The 18,370-nt window shown below is 40.9% G+C and overlaps 2 protein-coding genes across 6 annotated transcripts; one reads left to right on the forward strand and one right to left on the reverse strand.

Annotated features, from left to right (window-relative positions):
• On the forward strand, positions 1 to 8,962 carry LOC110537791 (ubiquitin-like domain-containing CTD phosphatase 1). 4 transcript variants are annotated; one of them, XR_005035008.1, is made up of 12 exons: positions 1 to 201; positions 748 to 922; positions 1,174 to 1,265; positions 1,381 to 1,466; positions 1,633 to 1,748; positions 1,933 to 2,031; positions 2,119 to 2,156; positions 2,610 to 2,708; positions 2,820 to 2,936; positions 7,767 to 7,894; positions 8,044 to 8,292; positions 8,480 to 8,962. XR_005035008.1 is itself a non-coding variant. In XM_021624177.2 (11 exons), exons 2-11 carry the CDS (start codon positions 769 to 771, stop codon positions 8,069 to 8,071), a joined length of 957 nt encoding a protein of 318 aa, XP_021479852.1. In that variant the 5' UTR covers positions 1 to 201; positions 748 to 768; the 3' UTR covers positions 8,072 to 8,962. The 4 variants fall into 4 exon arrangements, 3 of the variants coding, with proteins under 3 accessions (XP_021479852.1, XP_036793717.1, XP_021479853.1); XM_021624177.2 differs by having other exon boundaries at positions 8,044 to 8,962; XM_036937822.1 differs by having other exon boundaries at positions 2 to 142; positions 8,044 to 8,962.
• A 1,035-nt stretch (positions 8,963 to 9,997) lies between these two features.
• il12bb (interleukin 12B, b) lies at positions 9,998 to 15,351 on the reverse strand. 2 transcript variants are annotated; one of them, XR_005035009.1, is made up of 9 exons: positions 15,240 to 15,297; positions 14,977 to 15,067; positions 14,524 to 14,802; positions 14,319 to 14,424; positions 13,924 to 14,090; positions 13,571 to 13,722; positions 13,171 to 13,248; positions 13,005 to 13,035; positions 9,998 to 12,890 (listed from the first exon to the last, which is right to left on the reverse strand). XR_005035009.1 is itself a non-coding variant. In XM_036937824.1 (9 exons), exons 2-8 carry the CDS (start codon positions 15,065 to 15,067, stop codon positions 13,008 to 13,010), a joined length of 954 nt encoding a protein of 317 aa, XP_036793719.1. In that variant the 5' UTR covers positions 15,240 to 15,351; the 3' UTR covers positions 12,582 to 12,890; positions 13,005 to 13,007. The 2 variants fall into 2 exon arrangements, 1 of the variants encoding a protein (XP_036793719.1); XM_036937824.1 differs by having other exon boundaries at positions 12,582 to 12,890; positions 13,171 to 13,301; positions 15,240 to 15,351.
• Positions 15,352 to 18,370: the final 3,019 nt, after the last annotated feature.

An 18,370-nucleotide genomic window follows, 5' to 3' on the forward strand; every position in this document is an offset into this window, starting at 1 on the left:
TCACAGGAAGGCGCAAACCAAGCGTGCTTGGTCACAAACCGGGCCGGGCATCATTGGGAGAAAGGAAGAATTGCTGATTAATCAACGCTGAATGAGTTTTCAGAAATCACCTACTTTATTAATTTATTCCCCATCGTAGCTAGTACGTGTTCCTGTACACCACATAAACGAAGGGTTTTGTGACACAGCGCAATTGTTTAGGTATGAATACGCATCGGATTGTCTTTGCTATTCTACAAATAGCCTAGCTAACAACAGTCCATGTATGGCAGGCCCTTGAATTAGCTTGCTAGCTAGCTTGAGTGGCTAGCTGGAGTTGGATGAATGAGAGACACGAATGCTGTGTTTTGTTACTACTGCCTGCTTGTTAGTCATGCCAGACAGTATGTGCGTTTATACAATAATAATTTAATCCGATTTTGTCTGAGTGATTGATTAGTTGCGGATAATTGCAAGCTACCTAGCTAACGTCTAGCCTACTTTACTGCATGGAATGGGCTGAATGTTGCAGCTACAAAGGTACTGCACTGATTCATTTCTGCTAGATAACCTAGTTCGCTATTTAGGTTAGGGATGGCCAAATATAGCTAGCTAACACATGGGAGCTTTATTAAACTTCATTTATCACTTATTTTCATTGCAAAGTAAACGAAGCATTCAATTTCCATTAGATTGCTATCCTGTCATGGTGTCTAGATGTAGGTAGGTAGCTAGCTAGCTGATGGATTTCATTCTGCTCTCGTGCAGGTGTCTGAGGTTTGCGCCAGCATGTCTGTGTCTGTGATCATTAAATGGGGTGGACAGGAGTACTCCATCAGTACACTCTCTGAAGAGGACACTGTGCTGGACCTCAAGCAGTCTATCAAGTCCCTGACTGGGGTTCTTCCAGAGAGACAGAAACTCCTAGGATTAAAAGTCAAAGGTAAGACCTAGCTGATGGACTCAAACGACTCGTCATTCGCTGTGATAGCCGTCGATAACAGGCTGCTATTTCGCCGTAAGCACGGCAATACCTTATTCATTCTCGACTTGGAAGACACCCGTGTCGCCTAAACTCCCATCGCTAGCTGCAAGTGGAACGTGTGATTTTTTTTTTAAATAGAAAATGTCACCATTGTGGACCTCTGCGTTGTCTTGAGTCATTGTGTTTTAATATTTCTCTCTCTATCCCAGGTAAACCAGCAGAGGATGACATGAAGCTGGGCTCACTGAAGCTCAAACCCAAGACCAAGATCATGATGATGGGCAGCAGAGAGGAGAGTCTGGTGGGTTCCTCTTCCATCTACTCCAGACAGAAGTATACCAGAAGCAATGTCGTCCTATATTTAGCATGTCAAAGACCTCTTAACACTCAATCACTTTGTGTTTTGTTTTGCGAAGGAAGACGTTTTAGCACCTCCCCCAGAGAATGATGACGTTGTCAATGACTTTGACATTGAAGAAGAGGTGATTGAAGTAGAGAACAGGTATAGTAGGACTTTGCAGAGACAACTAATTTATACTGTAGCTCCAGTAATACAAGTAATTGATTTGGCTCAAACGTTGCTTGACACTATGGTAAGTTTTCTAAGACGTCTCATAGTTGGTTCAATGTCTTATTTTAACTGTATGCCATGCACTTTGCTCCTTTAGAGAGGAGAACTTGGCCAAGATAGCCCGCCGTGTCAAAGACTACAAAGTGGAGGAGATGAACCCACCCAGGGAAGGAAAGAGGCTGCTAGTACTAGATGTGGACTACACATTGTTTGGTGTGTAGGAAGATATCAAAACTGCCCTGAGAAAATCAGTTTTTTTCCTGGTTAAATGCATAATTACACAATTTCAAAATGTGATTTTTTTTTGTTGTTGATTTTGTTTAAGAATTCTGATTATTATTGAAAGATAAGATTCTTCAAACTTTTGACTGTTTTCCTCTGATTTGTTTCATTCCAGATCACAAGTCATGTGCAGAGACAGGTCAAGAGCTCATGAGGCCTTTTCTCCATGAGTTCTTGACCTCTGCGTTCGAAGACTATGACATTGTAATTTGGTGTAAGTACCAAACTCCTTGTTTTTTGATTTTGGAAAAGTAAATGGAAAGTTCAAGTTAACTCGCCCTAATTAGTTTTCTTGTTCTAGCTGCCACGAGTATGAAGTGGATTGATGCTAAAATGAAAGTATGTATTCCCTTCTGAAATTTAGATTTTTGTATCTATCTCAGTGAAAGGGAATTTTCCAAAATGTTCAACTTCATGTTCAGCTCCAGCATCACCCCAACATCACCATATGTGAAAATGTCACGTTTCTATGTTTTGTAGCAAAAAAAAATTGAGGAAGATAAATGTTAACATTTTTTACTACAAAACATAGAAACGTGTAATTTTCACGTGGTGCTGAAGATGATGAAAATGAAGCAGAACATTTTTGAAAATTCCCTTTAGCTTGTTGACACTTTTCTTGGCCAGAAGAGGGCAATGTTTCTCCAAAATAGTTTTCACAGCATGTTTTCACAGCAAGACTATACAAATTGAGGATCAGTGCCTGTGTTGACCTGTAGTGTAGAGCATCAGATCAGATGTTGCCTTCCTGTTGTGTATGTGACTGTCTCACTGTACCCTCTGGTTTCTCAGGAGCTAGGAGTGACAGACAACCCTAACTACAAGATCACCTTCATGCTGGACAGTGCAGCCATGATCACAGTGCACACACCTAAGAGGGGTGTAGTGGAGGTGAGTCGTCCTACATTGGAGCATGCAACCTCATAAATCCCACTGATTCATGTCCCATTCGCCTGATGTAACTGTGTCTCCAGTTAGTCTGTCATGTTGGGTGTGTTTCAGGTGAAGCCTCTCGGGGTGATATGGGGCAAGTACAGTGAGTTCTACAGCAAGAGGAACACCATCATGTTCGACGACATTGGCAGAAATTTCCTCATGAACCCACAGAACGGACTGAAGGTAAGTTATGGTAAAACGTCCATTCATTTAATAGACCGGGTGTTTATTTTCTTCAACCGCGGTTGTTGGAGACAGACACGTATTGAAGACTGGCATTTATTACCATTCGAAATATGGAAAGTCCAGCCCACTGCATTATGATTTGCTCTTCTAGCTCTACATGTTGCTAAGAACCAGCTATTTGTCATCAATCAGTTCTATAGCCAGTTTAAAATGAGTGTATCCGCTGCATTCATTTAGCTGTGGCGGTGCGCCATGGCAAAATCATTGCTCACTACTTTGAACACCGTTCTAAAGGTTATTTAGCTGTATGCCAGCAGCATACCACACTGCAATAATACTGCTGGCTTGCTTCTGAAGCTAAGCAGGGTTGTTCCTGGTCAGTTCCTGGATGGGAAACCAGGTGGTGTTGGTAGGAGGCACTCTTTCTGGTCTAAAAAATATTACAATGCCCCAGGGCAGTGATTGGGGACACTGCCCTGTGTAGGGTGCCCTCTTTCAGATGGGACGTTAAACGGGTGTCCTGATTCTCTGGGGTCATTAAAGATTCCATGGCACTTATTGTAAGAGTAGGGGTGTTAACCCCGGTGTCCTGGCTAAATTCCCCATCCGGCCCTCAAACCATCACGGTCACCTAATAATCCCCAGTTTCCAATTGGCTCATTCATCCTCCTCCTCTCCCCTGTAACTATTCCCCAGGTCGTTGCTGTAAATGAGAACGTGCTCTCAGTCAACTTACCTGGTAAAATTACGAATAAATAAATGTGCCACTGCAGCAGCCAAACATGCCTGCGCACAAAACACAATGCACCCGTTCTCAAGACAACACCAGTCACTGGTACGGAATACATATTAGGAACTTCATCATTCCTCCTCAGACCTCACCTAGTCAAGTCTCAGTACTGCACTAGTAAAGTCCCCCCCTCCGAAAGGTCAGACAAAACTGTTAACTTCTAATGTTTCTACATATTTTGCCATGGGGCAGAGAGGGAAGTTTTATATCTAAGCTCATGGTATTCTATATTTTTTCCCCCCCATGAGGCTGAGAGAAAACGTTGCAGTTTTAAAGCAAATCTACAGTAATTCTAAACATTTAACATTTTGGCATGGCTTATGTGTTTAATATGCTATCTGAAAGTCACCAGAGCTGACTGTTTCAGTCGTTCTACAATAAAATTACCCCCGGATCCCCCGAGCGGGAGGGTGGAAGGGGGTTCTGCACCCCTCTGTTACAAAAATGTCCAAAAATACTGAATAATACGGCTGGGACTTGCCAGGGACCTCATGATACAATATTATCACAATACTTAGGTGCCGATAGAATTAGAGATCGACCGATTAATCGGAATGGCCGATTAATTAGGGCCGATTTCAAGTTTTCATAACAATCGGAAATCTGTATTTTTGGACACTGATTTGACCAATTTTTTTATATACCTTTATTTAACTAGGCAAGTCAGTTAAGAACACATTCTTATTTTCAATGATGGCCTAGGAACGGTGGGTTAACTGCCTTGTTCAGGGGCAGAATGACAGATTTTTACCTTGTCAGCTCAGGGATTCAATCTTGCAACCTTACAGTTAACTAGTCCAACGCTCTAACCACTTGATTACATTGCACTCCATGAGGAGACTACCTGTTACGCAAATGTCTTAAAATCAATACACAAGTATATATTTTTAAACCTGCATATTTAGCGAAAAGAAATCCAGGTTAGCAGGCAATATTAACCAGGTATAATTGTGTCACTTCTCTTGCGTTCATTGCACGCTGAGTCAGTGTATACTCAACAGTTTTGGCCGCCTAATTTGCCAGAATTGTACGTAATTATGACATAACATTGAAGGTTGTGCAATGTTACACGAATATTTAGACTTATGGATGCCACCTGTTAGATAAAATATGTAACGGTTCCGTATTTCACTGAAAGAATAAACATCTTGTTTTCGAGATGATAGTTTCCGGATTCGACCATATTAATGACCTATGGTTCGTATTTCTGTGTGCTATTATGTTATAATTAAGTCTATGATTTGATAGAGCATTCTGACTTCGCAGTGGTAGGCACCAGCAGGCTCGTAAGCATTCATTCAAACAGCACTTTTGTACGTTTTGCCAGCAGCTCTTCGCCATGCTTCAAGCATTGCTCTGTTTATGACTTCAAGCCTATCAACTCCCGAGATTAGGCTGGTGTAACCGATGTGAAATGGCTAGCTAGTTAGCGGGGTGTGCGCTAATAGCGTTTCAAACGTCACTCGTTCTGAGACTTGGAGTAGTTGTTCCCCTTGCTCCGCATGGGTAACGCTACTTTGAGTGTGGCTGTTGTTGATGTGTTCCTGGTTCGAGCCCAGGAAGGGGCGAGGAGAGGGACTATACTGTTACACTGGCAATACTAAAGTGCCTATAAGAACATCCAATAGTCAAAGGTATATGAAATACAAATGGTATAGAGAGAAATAGTCCTATAATTCCTATAATAACTACAACCTAAAACTTCTTACCTGGGAATATTGAAGACTCATGTTAAAAGGAACCACCAGCTTTCATATGTTCTCATGTTCTGAGCAAGGAACTTAAACGTTAGCCTTTTTACATGGCACATATTGCACTTTTACTTTCTTCTCTAACACTTTGTTTTTGCATTATTTAAACCAAATTGAACATGTTTCATTATTTATTTGAGCCTAAATTGATTTTATTGATGTATTATATTAAGTAAGTGGCCATTCAGTATTGTTGTAATTGTCATTATTACAAATACATTTTTTTAAAATATCGGTATCGTCTTTTTTGGTCCTCCTATTATCGGTATCGGCGTTGAAAAATCATAATCGGTCGACCTCTAGATAGAACGTGTTGGGATTCTTACGATTCTACAGTGCCTTCATAAAGAATTCAGACCCCTTGACTTTCTCCACATTTTGTTATGTTACAGCCTTATTATAAAATGGATTGAATAAAACAAAAAAATCTACACACAATACCCCATAATGAGAAACCAATAAACGGCTTTTAGAAATTTGTGCAAATGTATTAATAATAATACAATTATATACCTTATTTACATAAGTATTCAGACCCTTTATTATGAGATTCGAAATTGAGGGCATCCTGTTTCCATTGATCATCCTTGATATGTTTCTACAACTTGATTGGAGTCCACTTGTGGTCAATTAAATTGATTGGACAGGATTTGGAAAGGCAAACACTTGTCTACAACACACAAGTTGACAGTTGACAGTGCATGTCAGAGCAAAAACCAAGCCATGAGGTCGAAGGAATTGTCCATAGAGCTCAGAGACAGCATTGTGTCGAGGCACAGATCTGGGGAAGGGTACCAAAACATGTCTGCAGCTTTGAAGGTCCCAATGAACACCGTGGTCTCCATCATTCTTAAATGGAAAAAGTTTGGAACTATCAAGACTCTTCCTAAAGTTGGCTGCCCGGCCAAACGGATCAATCGGGGGAGAAGGGCCTTGGTCAGGGACATAACCAAGAACCCGATGGTCACTCTGACAGAGCTCTGGAGTTCCTCTGTAGAGATGGGAGAACCTTCCAGAAAGACAACCATCTCTGCAGCACTCCACAAATCAGACCTTTATGGTAGAATTGCCAGACGGAAGCCACTCCTCAGTAAAAGGCACATGGCAGCTCGCTTGGAGTTTGCCAAAAGGCAGCGAAAAACAAGATTCTCTAGTCTGATGAAACCAAGATTGAACTCTTTGGCCTGAATGCCAAGCGTCGCATCTGGATGAAACCTGGCACCATCCCTACAGTGAAGCATGGTGGTGGCGGCATCATGCTGTGGGGATGTTTTTCAGCGGCAGGGATTGGCAGACGAGTCGAAGCTAAATGGAATGCTGAATGGAGAAAAGTACAGAGACCCTTGATGAAAACCTCCAGAGCGCTCAGTTCCTCAGACTGGAGCAAAGGTTCACCTTCCAACAGGACAACGACCCCAAACACACAGCCAAGACGATGCAGTCTCTGAATGTCCTTGACTACCCCAGCCAGAGCGCGGACTTGAACCGAACGGACAGCAACGCTACCCATCTAACCTTACAGAGCTTAAGAGGATCTGCAGAGAAGAATTGGAGAAACTCCCCAAATACACGTGTGCCAGAATCGATGCTGTAATCGCTGCTAAAGGTGCTTCAACAAAGTACTGAGTAAAGGGTCTGAATACTTATGTAAATGTAATATTTCAATTTATAAATTAGCAAACATTTCTGGTGCAGGAACAGTCAACTAGTGCAAAAATAATGTTGCAATATTGTCAAAACAAATATATCCTGATATTTATCTATCGATTTTGTAAAAAAAATTAAAAAAAATATCTATTACATCACAACTGAATAACACTGTTTTGGCTTTCGAGTGCATTGTAAATGTTACGAAAGGGGTGAACTAATCAGTTCTCCTCGCTGTTTACATACACAGAATTGCGTTTTGACATGCAGGGCTCAATCATTCGGCACATGGTAGAGATACAAGCATTTCCCTACACCCGAAATAACATCTGCTAAACGTGTATGCGACCAATGAAATTGGATTTGATGCTTGGACTGTTCCGGTAGAATTTCAAACAAAATGCATTGCAAGCGTAATTACACTTCATTGGGACCCAACGCTTATTAGAGACTGGCGTTTATTTGCTAAAAATGTGATGGCCGGCCCATTTATAAGAGACCAGCGTTTGTTTGAGACTCAGTATTACGGTAAGTTACCCAACCGAAGCCTACTTGAGGCTTTTGAGTTGACAGTTATTATGGCGTTAATTCTTATAGAAGCCATTTTCAATGTTTGTTTTCTTTTTTCTCCCCCTTTAGATTCGTCCATTCATGAAAGCGCACTTAAACCGCGAGAAAGACAAAGAGCTCTTCAAACTGTCTCAGTATCTTAAAGAGATTGCCAAACTGGAGGACTTCTCTTTTCTCAACCACAAGCATTGGGAGAGGTAACGTTACTGAAATATTGTTCTGTAACTAATTCAGTTTCCTGTTTTTTTTTTTGCTGCTGCAATACTGACTTTTTAAAATGTTATCTGAGTGAGTCGTCGGTAGATGAAGATAGCTTTGTGACCATTGTCGTGGTGTATGTCTGCAGGTATCTGTCAAAGAAACAGAGCCAGTGAGAGCATTGCTGTGGATATGTGAAGGGATGGTCATTCCTCAACCAGGAACAGTGCTGGACACTGAAGCCCTCACCAAACTACTACTGCCTGTTTCTGACTGGGAGCTGTTTCCCATTGTATGGCTTGTTCTTTGATTTCTGTTCTTCCCCCTCATCTCTGAAATCCTTTGTTACCTTCAGTATAACAGTTCTGTCACCTATCCATAAACCGGGAGACACACGGTAAGTACTGTACACATACCGGTACACAGTTTACATTCAATGGTTTTTGTTAGGTTTCATCCAATCGCTCTTTCAGAGTAGTGACTCTTATCATCTGTAGCTATATGAACATGTTCTATACTGATACCGTTGCATATTCTCTTTCTCTCCCCCCCGGCTCTCTCCCTTATGGCACCATACCAAGTAGAGATGGTGAAGCTAGCACAGGAACTGACTTTTACTGAGTGCACCTGACACTGAGGTAGAGTTGATCAGACTTAACTAACCAGTGAGGTGGATTAGGCCTCTATTTGGATGATGTCCATATGCTGCTGCTTGTCACAGAGGTCGTTTCAGAAGGAGAGGGAAGATGTTGTCCAACAGGCAGTTTAGTTTATGTCATTGTGTACTGACATCAGCTATGCCTGCCTGGAAATAACATCTACAGTGCCTTCAGAAAGTCTTCACACCCTCCACATTTTGTTGTTACAGTCTGAATTTAAAATGGATTTCCGTAAAGATTTTGTCACTGGCTTACACACATTACCTGATAATGTCAGAGTGGAAATCTTATTTTTTAATTTTTTAAACAAATTAAAAATGAAAATCTGAAATGTCTTGAATTAGTAAGTATTCAACCCTTTTTATGGCAAGCCTAAAGTTCAGGAGTAAAAATGTGCTTAACAAGTTGCATGGACTCACTCTGTGTGCAATAATAGTGTTTAACATTATTTTTTGAATGACTACCTCATCGCTGTAGCCCACACATACAATTATCTAAAAGGTCCCTCAGTCGAGCAGTGAATTTCAAACACAGATTCAACCACAAAGACCAGGGAGGTTTTCCAATGCCTCACAAAGATTGGTAGATGGGTAAAAAAAAAGAGCAGACATTGAATTTCCCTTTGAGCATGGCGAAGTTATTAATTTCACTTTGGATGGTGTATCAATACACCCAGTCACCAAGATACAGGCGTATTTTATAACTTAGTTGCCAGAGAGGAAGGAAACCGCTCAGGGATTTCACCATGAGGCCAAAGGTGACTTTAAAACAGTGGCTGTGATATAACTGTGGATGGATCAACATTGTAGTTATCTACAATACTAACCTAAATGACAGTCAAAAGAAAGAAGCCTGTACAAAATAAAAATATTCAAAAACGTGTCCTGTTTGCAGTAAGGCATTGCAAAAATAAAACTGCACAAAATGTGGCAAAGAAATGAACTCTGTCCTGCATACAAAGTGTTATATTTGGGGAAAATCCAAGCATGGTGGTGGCTTCATCATGTTATGGGTATGCTTGTCATCAGCCATGATTATGGAGTTTTTTTAGGATAAAAAGAAACTGAATAGAGCTAAGCACAGGCAAAGCACAAGCAAAATCCTAGAGGAAACCCTGACTGTCTGCTTTTCAACTGACATATGGAGACAAATTAGGACAAATACCTCAAACACAAGGCCAAATATACACTGGAGTTGCTTACCAAGATGACATTGCATGTTCCTGAGTGGCCTAGTTACAGTTTTGACTTTAAATCTGCTTCAAAATCTATGGCAAGACTTGAAAATGACTGTCAACAACCAACTTGGCAGAGATTGAAGAATTTTAAAAAGAACAATCCAGGTGTGGATGTATTGACTCAATGGGTTGAATACTTATGTAATCATATATATATATATATATATATATATATATATATATATATATATATAATGTAGAATAATAATTTAAAAAAAATATATATATATATGTATTTTTTTTTTCTTCAAATGTTACAATTTGTCTTCCACTTTGACATTACAGAGTATCTTGTGTCGATCATTGACAAAATAAATGACAAAATAAATGACATTTTTCATCCAATTTTGTAACAACAAAATGTGGAGGAAGTCTACGGGTGTGAATACTTTCTGAAGGCACTGTATCTTTGCGTGTGGCTAAACAGTATTTTTTATTATTATTATGCATTTGACCGAATTTTGATTTGAGCTGAACACTTTTGTCATATACTCAGGCAAATGTTAAGGCCACTGAAGTTAATGAACCAAACTATACTTGCTGTAGAATGATTGAAAATAAGTTGGAAAAAGGCACTTATGATGTTTTTGAAGGTGGGTGGGAAAATTTGAAAGGCATTGTGTTAGACTCAGCACAAGCACTAGACACTAAACTTCTCAGACTAAACTTCTCAGATTTTGTATGAGGTTTATTTGGAAATAGAATTGTATTGTTTTCAGTTGGATAGTTGGAAGAATGGATATGGTTCTGAACATGGAATCAAACCCATTTGTATCTGTTACTAGTATTCTCTTTAAGAGGCAATTGAACAGTCTTTGACAGTATTTAGGTTAATTCAATATTTGCCAACATTTTTGCTTTATTGGCTCTAACGCTAGAGCATCAATGCTCTCACGTCATCCCGCAAAGTTATGCAATAATCTAAAGATCAACTGCTATCAGAGGATATGAACACGTCTGTTTACTCTGTTATTTTTCTGTTTTGGATTGTCAAATATTTATTTTACAGACCAACTTCTTTGTTTTCTTGTAAAGGACATGTTTTGCCGCCTTCATGTCAGGTGGCAAAGGTCAATTTAAATAAGCATTTCAGTTGTTAAATTAAAGTACTCTCACAGAGTTTCTAAACCCAGAGGCGCAACATCGCGAGCTTCCGGAAAACGCTTGCGAAACAGACCAAACAGACTAGGTGTTTGAGACGTCAATGGGAGAAGTGAAATAATTCTTCCTTAGCGGTACATGTTTTCTCAATCTAAAGGCACAACCTAGATTCGAGCCAATGTCTTAGGTAGTTGAACATGCTATTACTCCAACCTTGTGACAAACTGACACATTTTCAATTTTCGTCCAAAACTTTATATCGAAGGAGTGCCTTTGATTTGATGGCCTTTAGACCCGATGACGTGTTTCTAAACGAGCTTAGCTAGTCAACGTCGCCGTGACATCTTCTACGGATGTGATTGGGGATTTCTGTTGGAGAAGCTGTTTTAGCCTGTCTTCATACTGGACTGTCTTTGGTACTATCATTTACCAAGCTGTGTGCACTCTGTCTACATGCATCTTAGGCACTGAATACACACTTGGATAACCGACATTCAGTATGTATGGTAACTCATGTCTGTTGCTGAATACACACTTGGATAACCGACATTCAGTATGTATGGTAACTCATGTCTGTTGCTGAATACACACTTGGATAACCAACATTCAGTATGTATGGTAACTCATGTCTGTTGCTGAAGCAGCACTTGTCAAACTATTATTTGTTTAGTTCTCAGCTTGTCATATTTGTTACCTCCAGTTAAGTTTGCTTCCCAGTCACATGGTTTGTAAAAGATGAGGAAACTGTGAGATGTCATTTGCAGACTGTTGTACACTCCCCTATGTATATATTTGGACAGTGAAACTAAAATGTTTCATTTGGCTCTATACTCCAGAATTTTGGATTTAAGATCATGTTTTATATGATGCAACAGTCCGTAATGTCACCTTTTTTATTTTGTGGTATTTTTATACATCTGTTTTTACTTTTTAGAAATGAAAGCACTTTATGTATCTAGCCCTCTACCCCGCCCCCCACCCACCCATTTGAAGGTGTCATAAGTAAGGACAAATTCACTTGTGTAGTATTTTGGTCCCATATTCCTAGCACGCGATGACTACATCAAGCTTGTGACTCTACAAACCTGTTGGATGCTTTTGGTTGTTTTGGTTATGTTGTGCACAATAGAAATGAATCAAATTCATCCAAAACGTCTGTACAGTCAAGCTTGATGTAGTCATGGCACGTTAGGAATGTAGACCAAATACATTTGACTATTTAATACACTAAGTGAATTTGTCCAAATACTTCCAATTGGGGGACTAGATGCATAAAGGGCATTCATTCCTAAACGGTAAAACAGAAAACACCTTAAAATAAAAGGTGACATTCTATGCTGTCACCTCATGTAAAACATTTGATCTGAAATACAAAATGCTTGAGTATAGTGCCAAATTAGAAGTTTAACTTTCACTGTCCAAGTACGTAGGGGAGTGTCAGACAACGTGAACATGTTTTTTAACAAGCGGACACCGGATTCCTGTTGTGAACATATCCCGACTGTAAATAAAAGATGACACTTTTTAGAAAATAAACTTTTGTAGTCAGATTTTTACACCCAGTCGTCTCGTCAGTTTTTAATTAGTGTACCCATTGTAAACACTCACCTGTTCCAAGTTTCTTAAAGTCATCTAAAAATGATTTGCTTTGTTGATTCCGATGAAAACAAATGAACATGAGCGTGAATCAGTGTGCAGTAGCTTTTTATTTTTGCGTCTATTTAATCATTTAAGCAAACATCTTCGTGCTACAGCAATGAAAACCGTCTTGGAAAAGAGATGAGTAACATAAATAAATGGTGTAATTACATTTCAGAATTTTTTACAAATAAATAAATAAAAATCCCAACACATTGTATACTAGCTACATTTCATAACATGTCTTCAGTATAATGTCAAATATTTGTTTCTGTACAATGACCAGCCTATTCCATATTTGGATGTTTTGGTTGAAGCTGAGTGATGGTATGTTGTCGGTCTTCATCTGGGTTTCCTTACCTTTTTACAATAGAGACAGAAATTAGACATTTTTCTACAAATGACAATTGAATTAAAAAATATATGTAAGTATTGGAATGTTTTTGATTTATGGGTGATAAGGAGCCATCAAACCTGTCAGTGTTTGTTAGGTTTATTCTTCACCCTGTTGTACAAAGACACACCAGTCACAAATCTTTCATCTTTGCACAGTTTAGTGCTGTTGATTTTTTTTACACTCTTAACTACTAATGAAGTTGTGTATTAGAGGGCAGGACACAGTGAAATAGTCTAGACTCACTCATAACGTGTCCACTGGCTCCATTGGGAGTCAACCAGGTCATCCTTTGCCCCGAGGCAGAAGCAATATTTTTTGTAGCTGGAACGAACAGTGAATTCTGTTGCATTTATGTTGGTTTCACTTATAAACACCTATCAAAGAGGAGAGATGGTACCATCACCTTATATTTACATCATTTAGCAGATGCTCTTATCCAGAGCGACTTAGAGCGACTTAACTTTAAGTGCCTTGCTCAAGGGAACATCACACATTTCACCTAGTCAGCGACCTTTCAGTTACTGGCTCAACGCTCATAACCGCTAGGCTACCTGCCGCCCTACCTTAGACAGACCGGCCATGTATCACAGACTAGAGTGTAAATCAAGACATTGGGGATTCCATGGATAAAATGTGCGTGTACCTTTTCCTTCGAGTCACAGCTTGCCTCGTGTTGGACCACTTTGACTCGGAATGTGAGGGGGAAGTAAGGGCAGGGGCGGCTCCATGTCGCTGGGTACCCCCACTGAAATGTGTTCCCCTCCACCTTGGTGATGTCGATCTTGTCTGGTTTCACTGAGGAGGGAGGACCAGACAGAATCAATATTTCTGAAGGGTTGAATTGGATGAAGTGGGGGGCCGTGTGAATCCTATGATGTACTGAGCAACATACAGCAAGGATGAAATGAGATGTACTGTATATTAACTTATATATGATGTGACGTTGCTGTTTCCAGTGAATGAGTGTGGAGCACGTGAATCCTGGCCTTACTGTACCTATTTCTCGGATGTAGAAGGGTGTGATGGTGTAGTCCTCTAGGAGGTAGTTAGTCCTGAAGTATACAGTGAGTTTGATGCGGGACAACTCCTCAGCAAAGGGGCAACTATCCCGGTCCTGACAGGTCAGGCCTTCACCATCACTGTCTTCGGAGCAAGAGATGGTGCTAGATGAGGAACACAAATCTCCTGGTTAAACTTGGAGCCCTCTCTCTGAGAGAAGCCTCAGGTCCAAACATAACAACAAATCATAAGCTCTTCACAGGGAGTCAATGAAGAGAGCATCTGTGCTGCGTTTCAACTTCATGCGACAAGATCAAACGATGTGAACACAAGTACATGAAAGCCGACTATTGTTTCTATTTACTATCCACTGCGTGTGTTTGAAGACTTACCGTCCTACTTGGACAAAAACAACAGCTGCTGACATCCGATATTCGGTCTTCTTCCAAGAGCAATGAAATATTCCACTATAATTTTTCGCCAAACATCTGATGTACTCTGTGTAAAAAGGTTAACCCAATAACAAAAATGATTATCTGATTCTGTCTTTCTCTCTCTCTCTCTCTCTCACACACACACACACACACACACACACACCATCTGTGTCATGTGACTTCTCCAGGACGCGTCTCGTTCTGTTGGGTGATGGTATGTCCTGCACCAACACCAGCGTGTGGTTGAGGTAGTCTCCGGCAGCGTTGTGGCAGCTGTAGTTCCCTCCCATCATCTCCACCACTTCCACATTTATCTGGTTCCCTTTGTTTTCTAGACGCTCCTTGCCATTCCTCCAGATCACCTCTGTGTCCTGGTAGTCCCCACATCGCAGAGGGACCTGCGTCTCAGTGAAGACCTTTCGATCCACCATGACGACAAGTACTGGGAACCACATGACCACCACTGTTTTAGTATAGCCTCCATGTTAAAACACCTTTTATACAAGGTGTCTCCGAAATATGAATATTATGACAGCGGAAGTTATATAATCAGAAGTAGATAGTGTATCTGTAAAGAGAAGTAGACATAGGTAGAGATAAACAGATAAACAGTCACCATTTGGCATGAGGGTCACAATGGTCTCATGTTGGCTGCTCGATGCCATATGTAGGATGAGATACAGGATGTTGAGTAGTAACACGTTCATCTGGCAGAAAGAAAATCAAGAGCACTTTCAAGTTCTCTATTGATATTTCAAGTTCTCTATTGTCTATTGATATCTATTGGATCGAAATGCTAAGGACGTTCTCCTGAACCAGAAAAAAAGTCAGTATACTCCAATCAATAAGCTATACTGTAGTAGTATGTGCATATCTTACCTTGATAATGAGATACAAGCAGAGTGTGAGCCTGGCTGGAGTGTCGTGCTGACATGTGGACCCAGCCAGTATTTATATATCAGTGGAACAAGGAGTAAAGACAGACACGCTCAAAATAAAAAAGTCCAGCCTGTCAGGTTAGAGGAACTGACCTATTGGTATTTATTTAAATGGGATTTGAGAATGTGGTCAGTTGAAAGGTCCAATGGAGCTGTTTATATCTCTATATCAAATCACTTCTGGGCAATAATTAAGTACCTTACTGTGATCGTTTTCAATTAAAATGGTCAAAAAGAAACAAAAATAGCATCCCGGCAAAGAGCTTTTTCTCAAGCAATCATTTTGAAAGGACTGTCTGGGAGCAGGGGCGTCATGCACCCGCAAAATCTGAGGGGGCACAAAATGCATGAGGATGGCTGGAGGGTGGTCCGTAGGGGGTAGGCCCCTCCGTCCGGAAGTTGGAGAATTTTGCATTTCTCAAACACCTGGAACAACTTTTTTTCCTGCAATCTAGAGCCATAATCATTATGATTAATTCTATGTAAAAAAAAAAAAAAGTTTATTTTTCTGCATATCTAAGCATACGTCTTGAGTTGTCTGTCCTCCTGACTGGTGGTTATCTTTTAATGAAACTAAATATGCTTCTCTGTGTCTTATTTAGTAATCTCTTGCTTTTCTAAAGTCTACCAATCTTGCCAGAAAGCATGCCAGCTAAGATAGTTAGACAAGCTATCCACTCGAATTTTCACATTTTACAAACTCATATTGTGGAAATATATATAAAACACGTTCATGTTTTTGACTGCACTGGGCCTTTAATTAAGAACTCGACTACTGAATGGATGGGGGCTCTATTTTTGCAACTTCTGTGCTATGGTGACTGACGTCACTACCTGAGAGGGATGTAGCAGTGATGCAATCCATTCATCTGCCACGAGAGCGAATGACCAGGCATCTCAAGATCCCATACTGGTTTCTCTTTTTTGCAGGGGCATGACTTTGTTCTAACTTTGTGTGGGCTCCATCCTGGCTGTGCTATCATATGACAAGTCAGGTTTGCACCCCGACTTTAGACGACATTTGTGTGAAGTGACGTGAGGACAGGAATCCTGGACGTGCAGTAGGAGGCTGAGACTAAAGATGACACAGCGATGAAGGGGAACTGGAAATAGTTGGGCTGAGGTGGGAATCACGTAACACTGCCTACCTAGTATCTAACTACGCTCGAGACGTGTCATCAAGGAACTGGAACAGGGAACTGTGTCTGAGGTTCAAGCATAGCGCCTCAAGTTCATTGTGATGTAAAACATATGAAAGTTTCTGAGGGTTCCTGAATGTGTACCTAATAGCTATGTACTGAATCAAAAAAGAAACATCCTCTCACTGTCAACTGCATTTATTTTCAGCAAACTTAACATATGTAAATATTTGTATGAACATAACAAGATTCAACAACTGAGACATAAACTGAACAACAGAAATTTAATAATGTGTCCCTGAACAAAGGGGGGGGGTCCAAATCAAAAGTAACAGTCAGTATCTGGTGTGGCCACCAGCTGTATTATGTACTGCAGTGCATCTCCTCCTCATGGACAGCACCAGATTTGACAGTTCTTGCTGTGAGATGTTACCCCACTCTTCCACCAAGGCACCTGCAGGTTCCCGGACATTTCTGGGGGGAATGACCCTAGACCTCACCCTCTGATCCAACAGGTCCCAGACATGCTCAATGGGATTGAGATCCGGACTCTTCGCTAGCCGTGGCAGAACACTGACATTCCTGTCTTGCAGAAAATCATGCACAGAACGAGCAGTATGGCTGGTGGCATTGTCATGCTGGAGGGTCATGTCAGGAAGGGTATCACATGAGGGAGGAGGATATTTTCTCTGTAATGCACAGCATTGAGATTGACTGCAATGACAACAAGCTCAGTCCGATGATGCTGTGACACACCGCCCCAGACCATGACGGACCCTCCACCTCCAAATTGATCCCGCTCCAGAGTACAGGCCTCAGTGTAACGCTCATTCCTTCGACGATAAACGTGAATCTGACCATCACCCCTGGTGAGACAAAACTGCAACTTGTCAGTGAAGAGCACTTTTTGGAGGGATTGTGCTTTCTTGGTGTAACTTGGGCAGTTGTTGTTGCCATCTTATACTTGTCCCGCAGGTGTGATGTTCGGATGTACCGATCATTCCCCCCAGGTCTGCCACTGCGAGGACGATCAGCTGTCTGTCCTGTCTCCCTGTAGCGCTGTCTTAGGCGTCTCACAGTATGGACATTGCAATTTATTGCCCTGGCCACATCTGCAGACCTCATGCCTCCTTGCAGCATGCCTAAGGCACGCTCACGCAGATGAGCAGGGACCCTGGGCATCTTTCTTTTAGTGTTTTTCAGAGTCAGTAGAAAGTCCTCTTTAGTGTCCTAAGTTTTCATAATTGTGACCTTAATTGCCTACCGTCTGTAAGCTGTTAGTGTTTTAACGACCGTTCCACAGGTGCATGTTCATTAATTATGGTTCAAGCATGGGAAACAGTGTTTAAGCCCTTTTACAATGAAGATCTGTGAAATTATTGGGATTTTTTACAAATTATCTTTGAAAGACAGGGTCCTAAAAAAGGGACGTTTCTGTTTTTGCTGAGTTTATCTCAAATAAGCTAATGAAAGGTTTTCTTCATTTATACACTTCATATCATTGTGTAATTTGTTTTTGAATAGCTTATCCCCCCGATACTGTGCAAACCAATTCAGAGGCAAATGAACCTAATCAGAATGTATGTTTTTATGGTAAATGAAACTGTGATTGCCTTATGAAACTAGGGGGACAGAATCTCAATCTGTGTGCTCCTTTGACTCGGCCATGTGGGCTTCTTATGTCCGTACCGTTGGGATGCATGGTAGAGTTCATTAGCAGCAGCAGCATCCTCCCCCAGATAAGATGGCCTACTAATTAGCCTAGCGTTGGAATGTTGATTAGATATGGCATCCGTTTACAGAGGAATGGATTACACCATCAGACTAATTGCAAAGGAGAGGCGAGCTGTGAGCATTAGAGTCTTTCCCAATGACTTCCTCTTGGGTGGCGCTGTAGCTGTCAGGGCCTCTCTCAATGTCATACACTACAATT

The sequence above is a fragment of the Oncorhynchus mykiss genome, chromosome 12, assembly GCF_013265735.2.
Source record: "Oncorhynchus mykiss isolate Arlee chromosome 12, USDA_OmykA_1.1, whole genome shotgun sequence".
NCBI lineage: Eukaryota > Metazoa > Chordata > Actinopteri > Salmoniformes > Salmonidae > Oncorhynchus > Oncorhynchus mykiss.

What these genes read in the sequence shown, in the direction of transcription:
- LOC110537791 (XM_021624177.2), top strand. Translation starts at nt 769, where the DNA reads ATGTCTGTGTCTGTGATCATTAAATGGGGTGGACAGGAGTACTCCATC. An exon ending in GCAGCAGAGAGGAGAGTCTG is followed by an intron (nt 1,266 to 1,380) that starts GTGGGTTCCTCT and finishes TGTTTTGCGAAG; the next exon opens with GAAGACGTTTTAGCACCTCC. An exon ending in GTGATTGAAGTAGAGAACAG is followed by an intron (nt 1,467 to 1,632) that starts GTATAGTAGGAC and finishes TTGCTCCTTTAG; the next exon opens with AGAGGAGAACTTGGCCAAGA.
- il12bb (XM_036937824.1), bottom strand. Translation starts at nt 15,067, where the DNA reads ATGAACGTGTTACTACTCAACATCCTGTATCTCATCCTACATATGGCA. An exon ending in TGTGACCCTCATGCCAAATG is followed by an intron (nt 14,803 to 14,976) that starts GTGACTGTTTAT and finishes TGTGGTTCCCAG; the next exon opens with TACTTGTCGTCATGGTGGAT. An exon ending in CTTCTACATCCGAGAAATAG is followed by an intron (nt 13,723 to 13,923) that starts GTACAGTAAGGC and finishes CTCCCTCCTCAG; the next exon opens with TGAAACCAGACAAGATCGAC.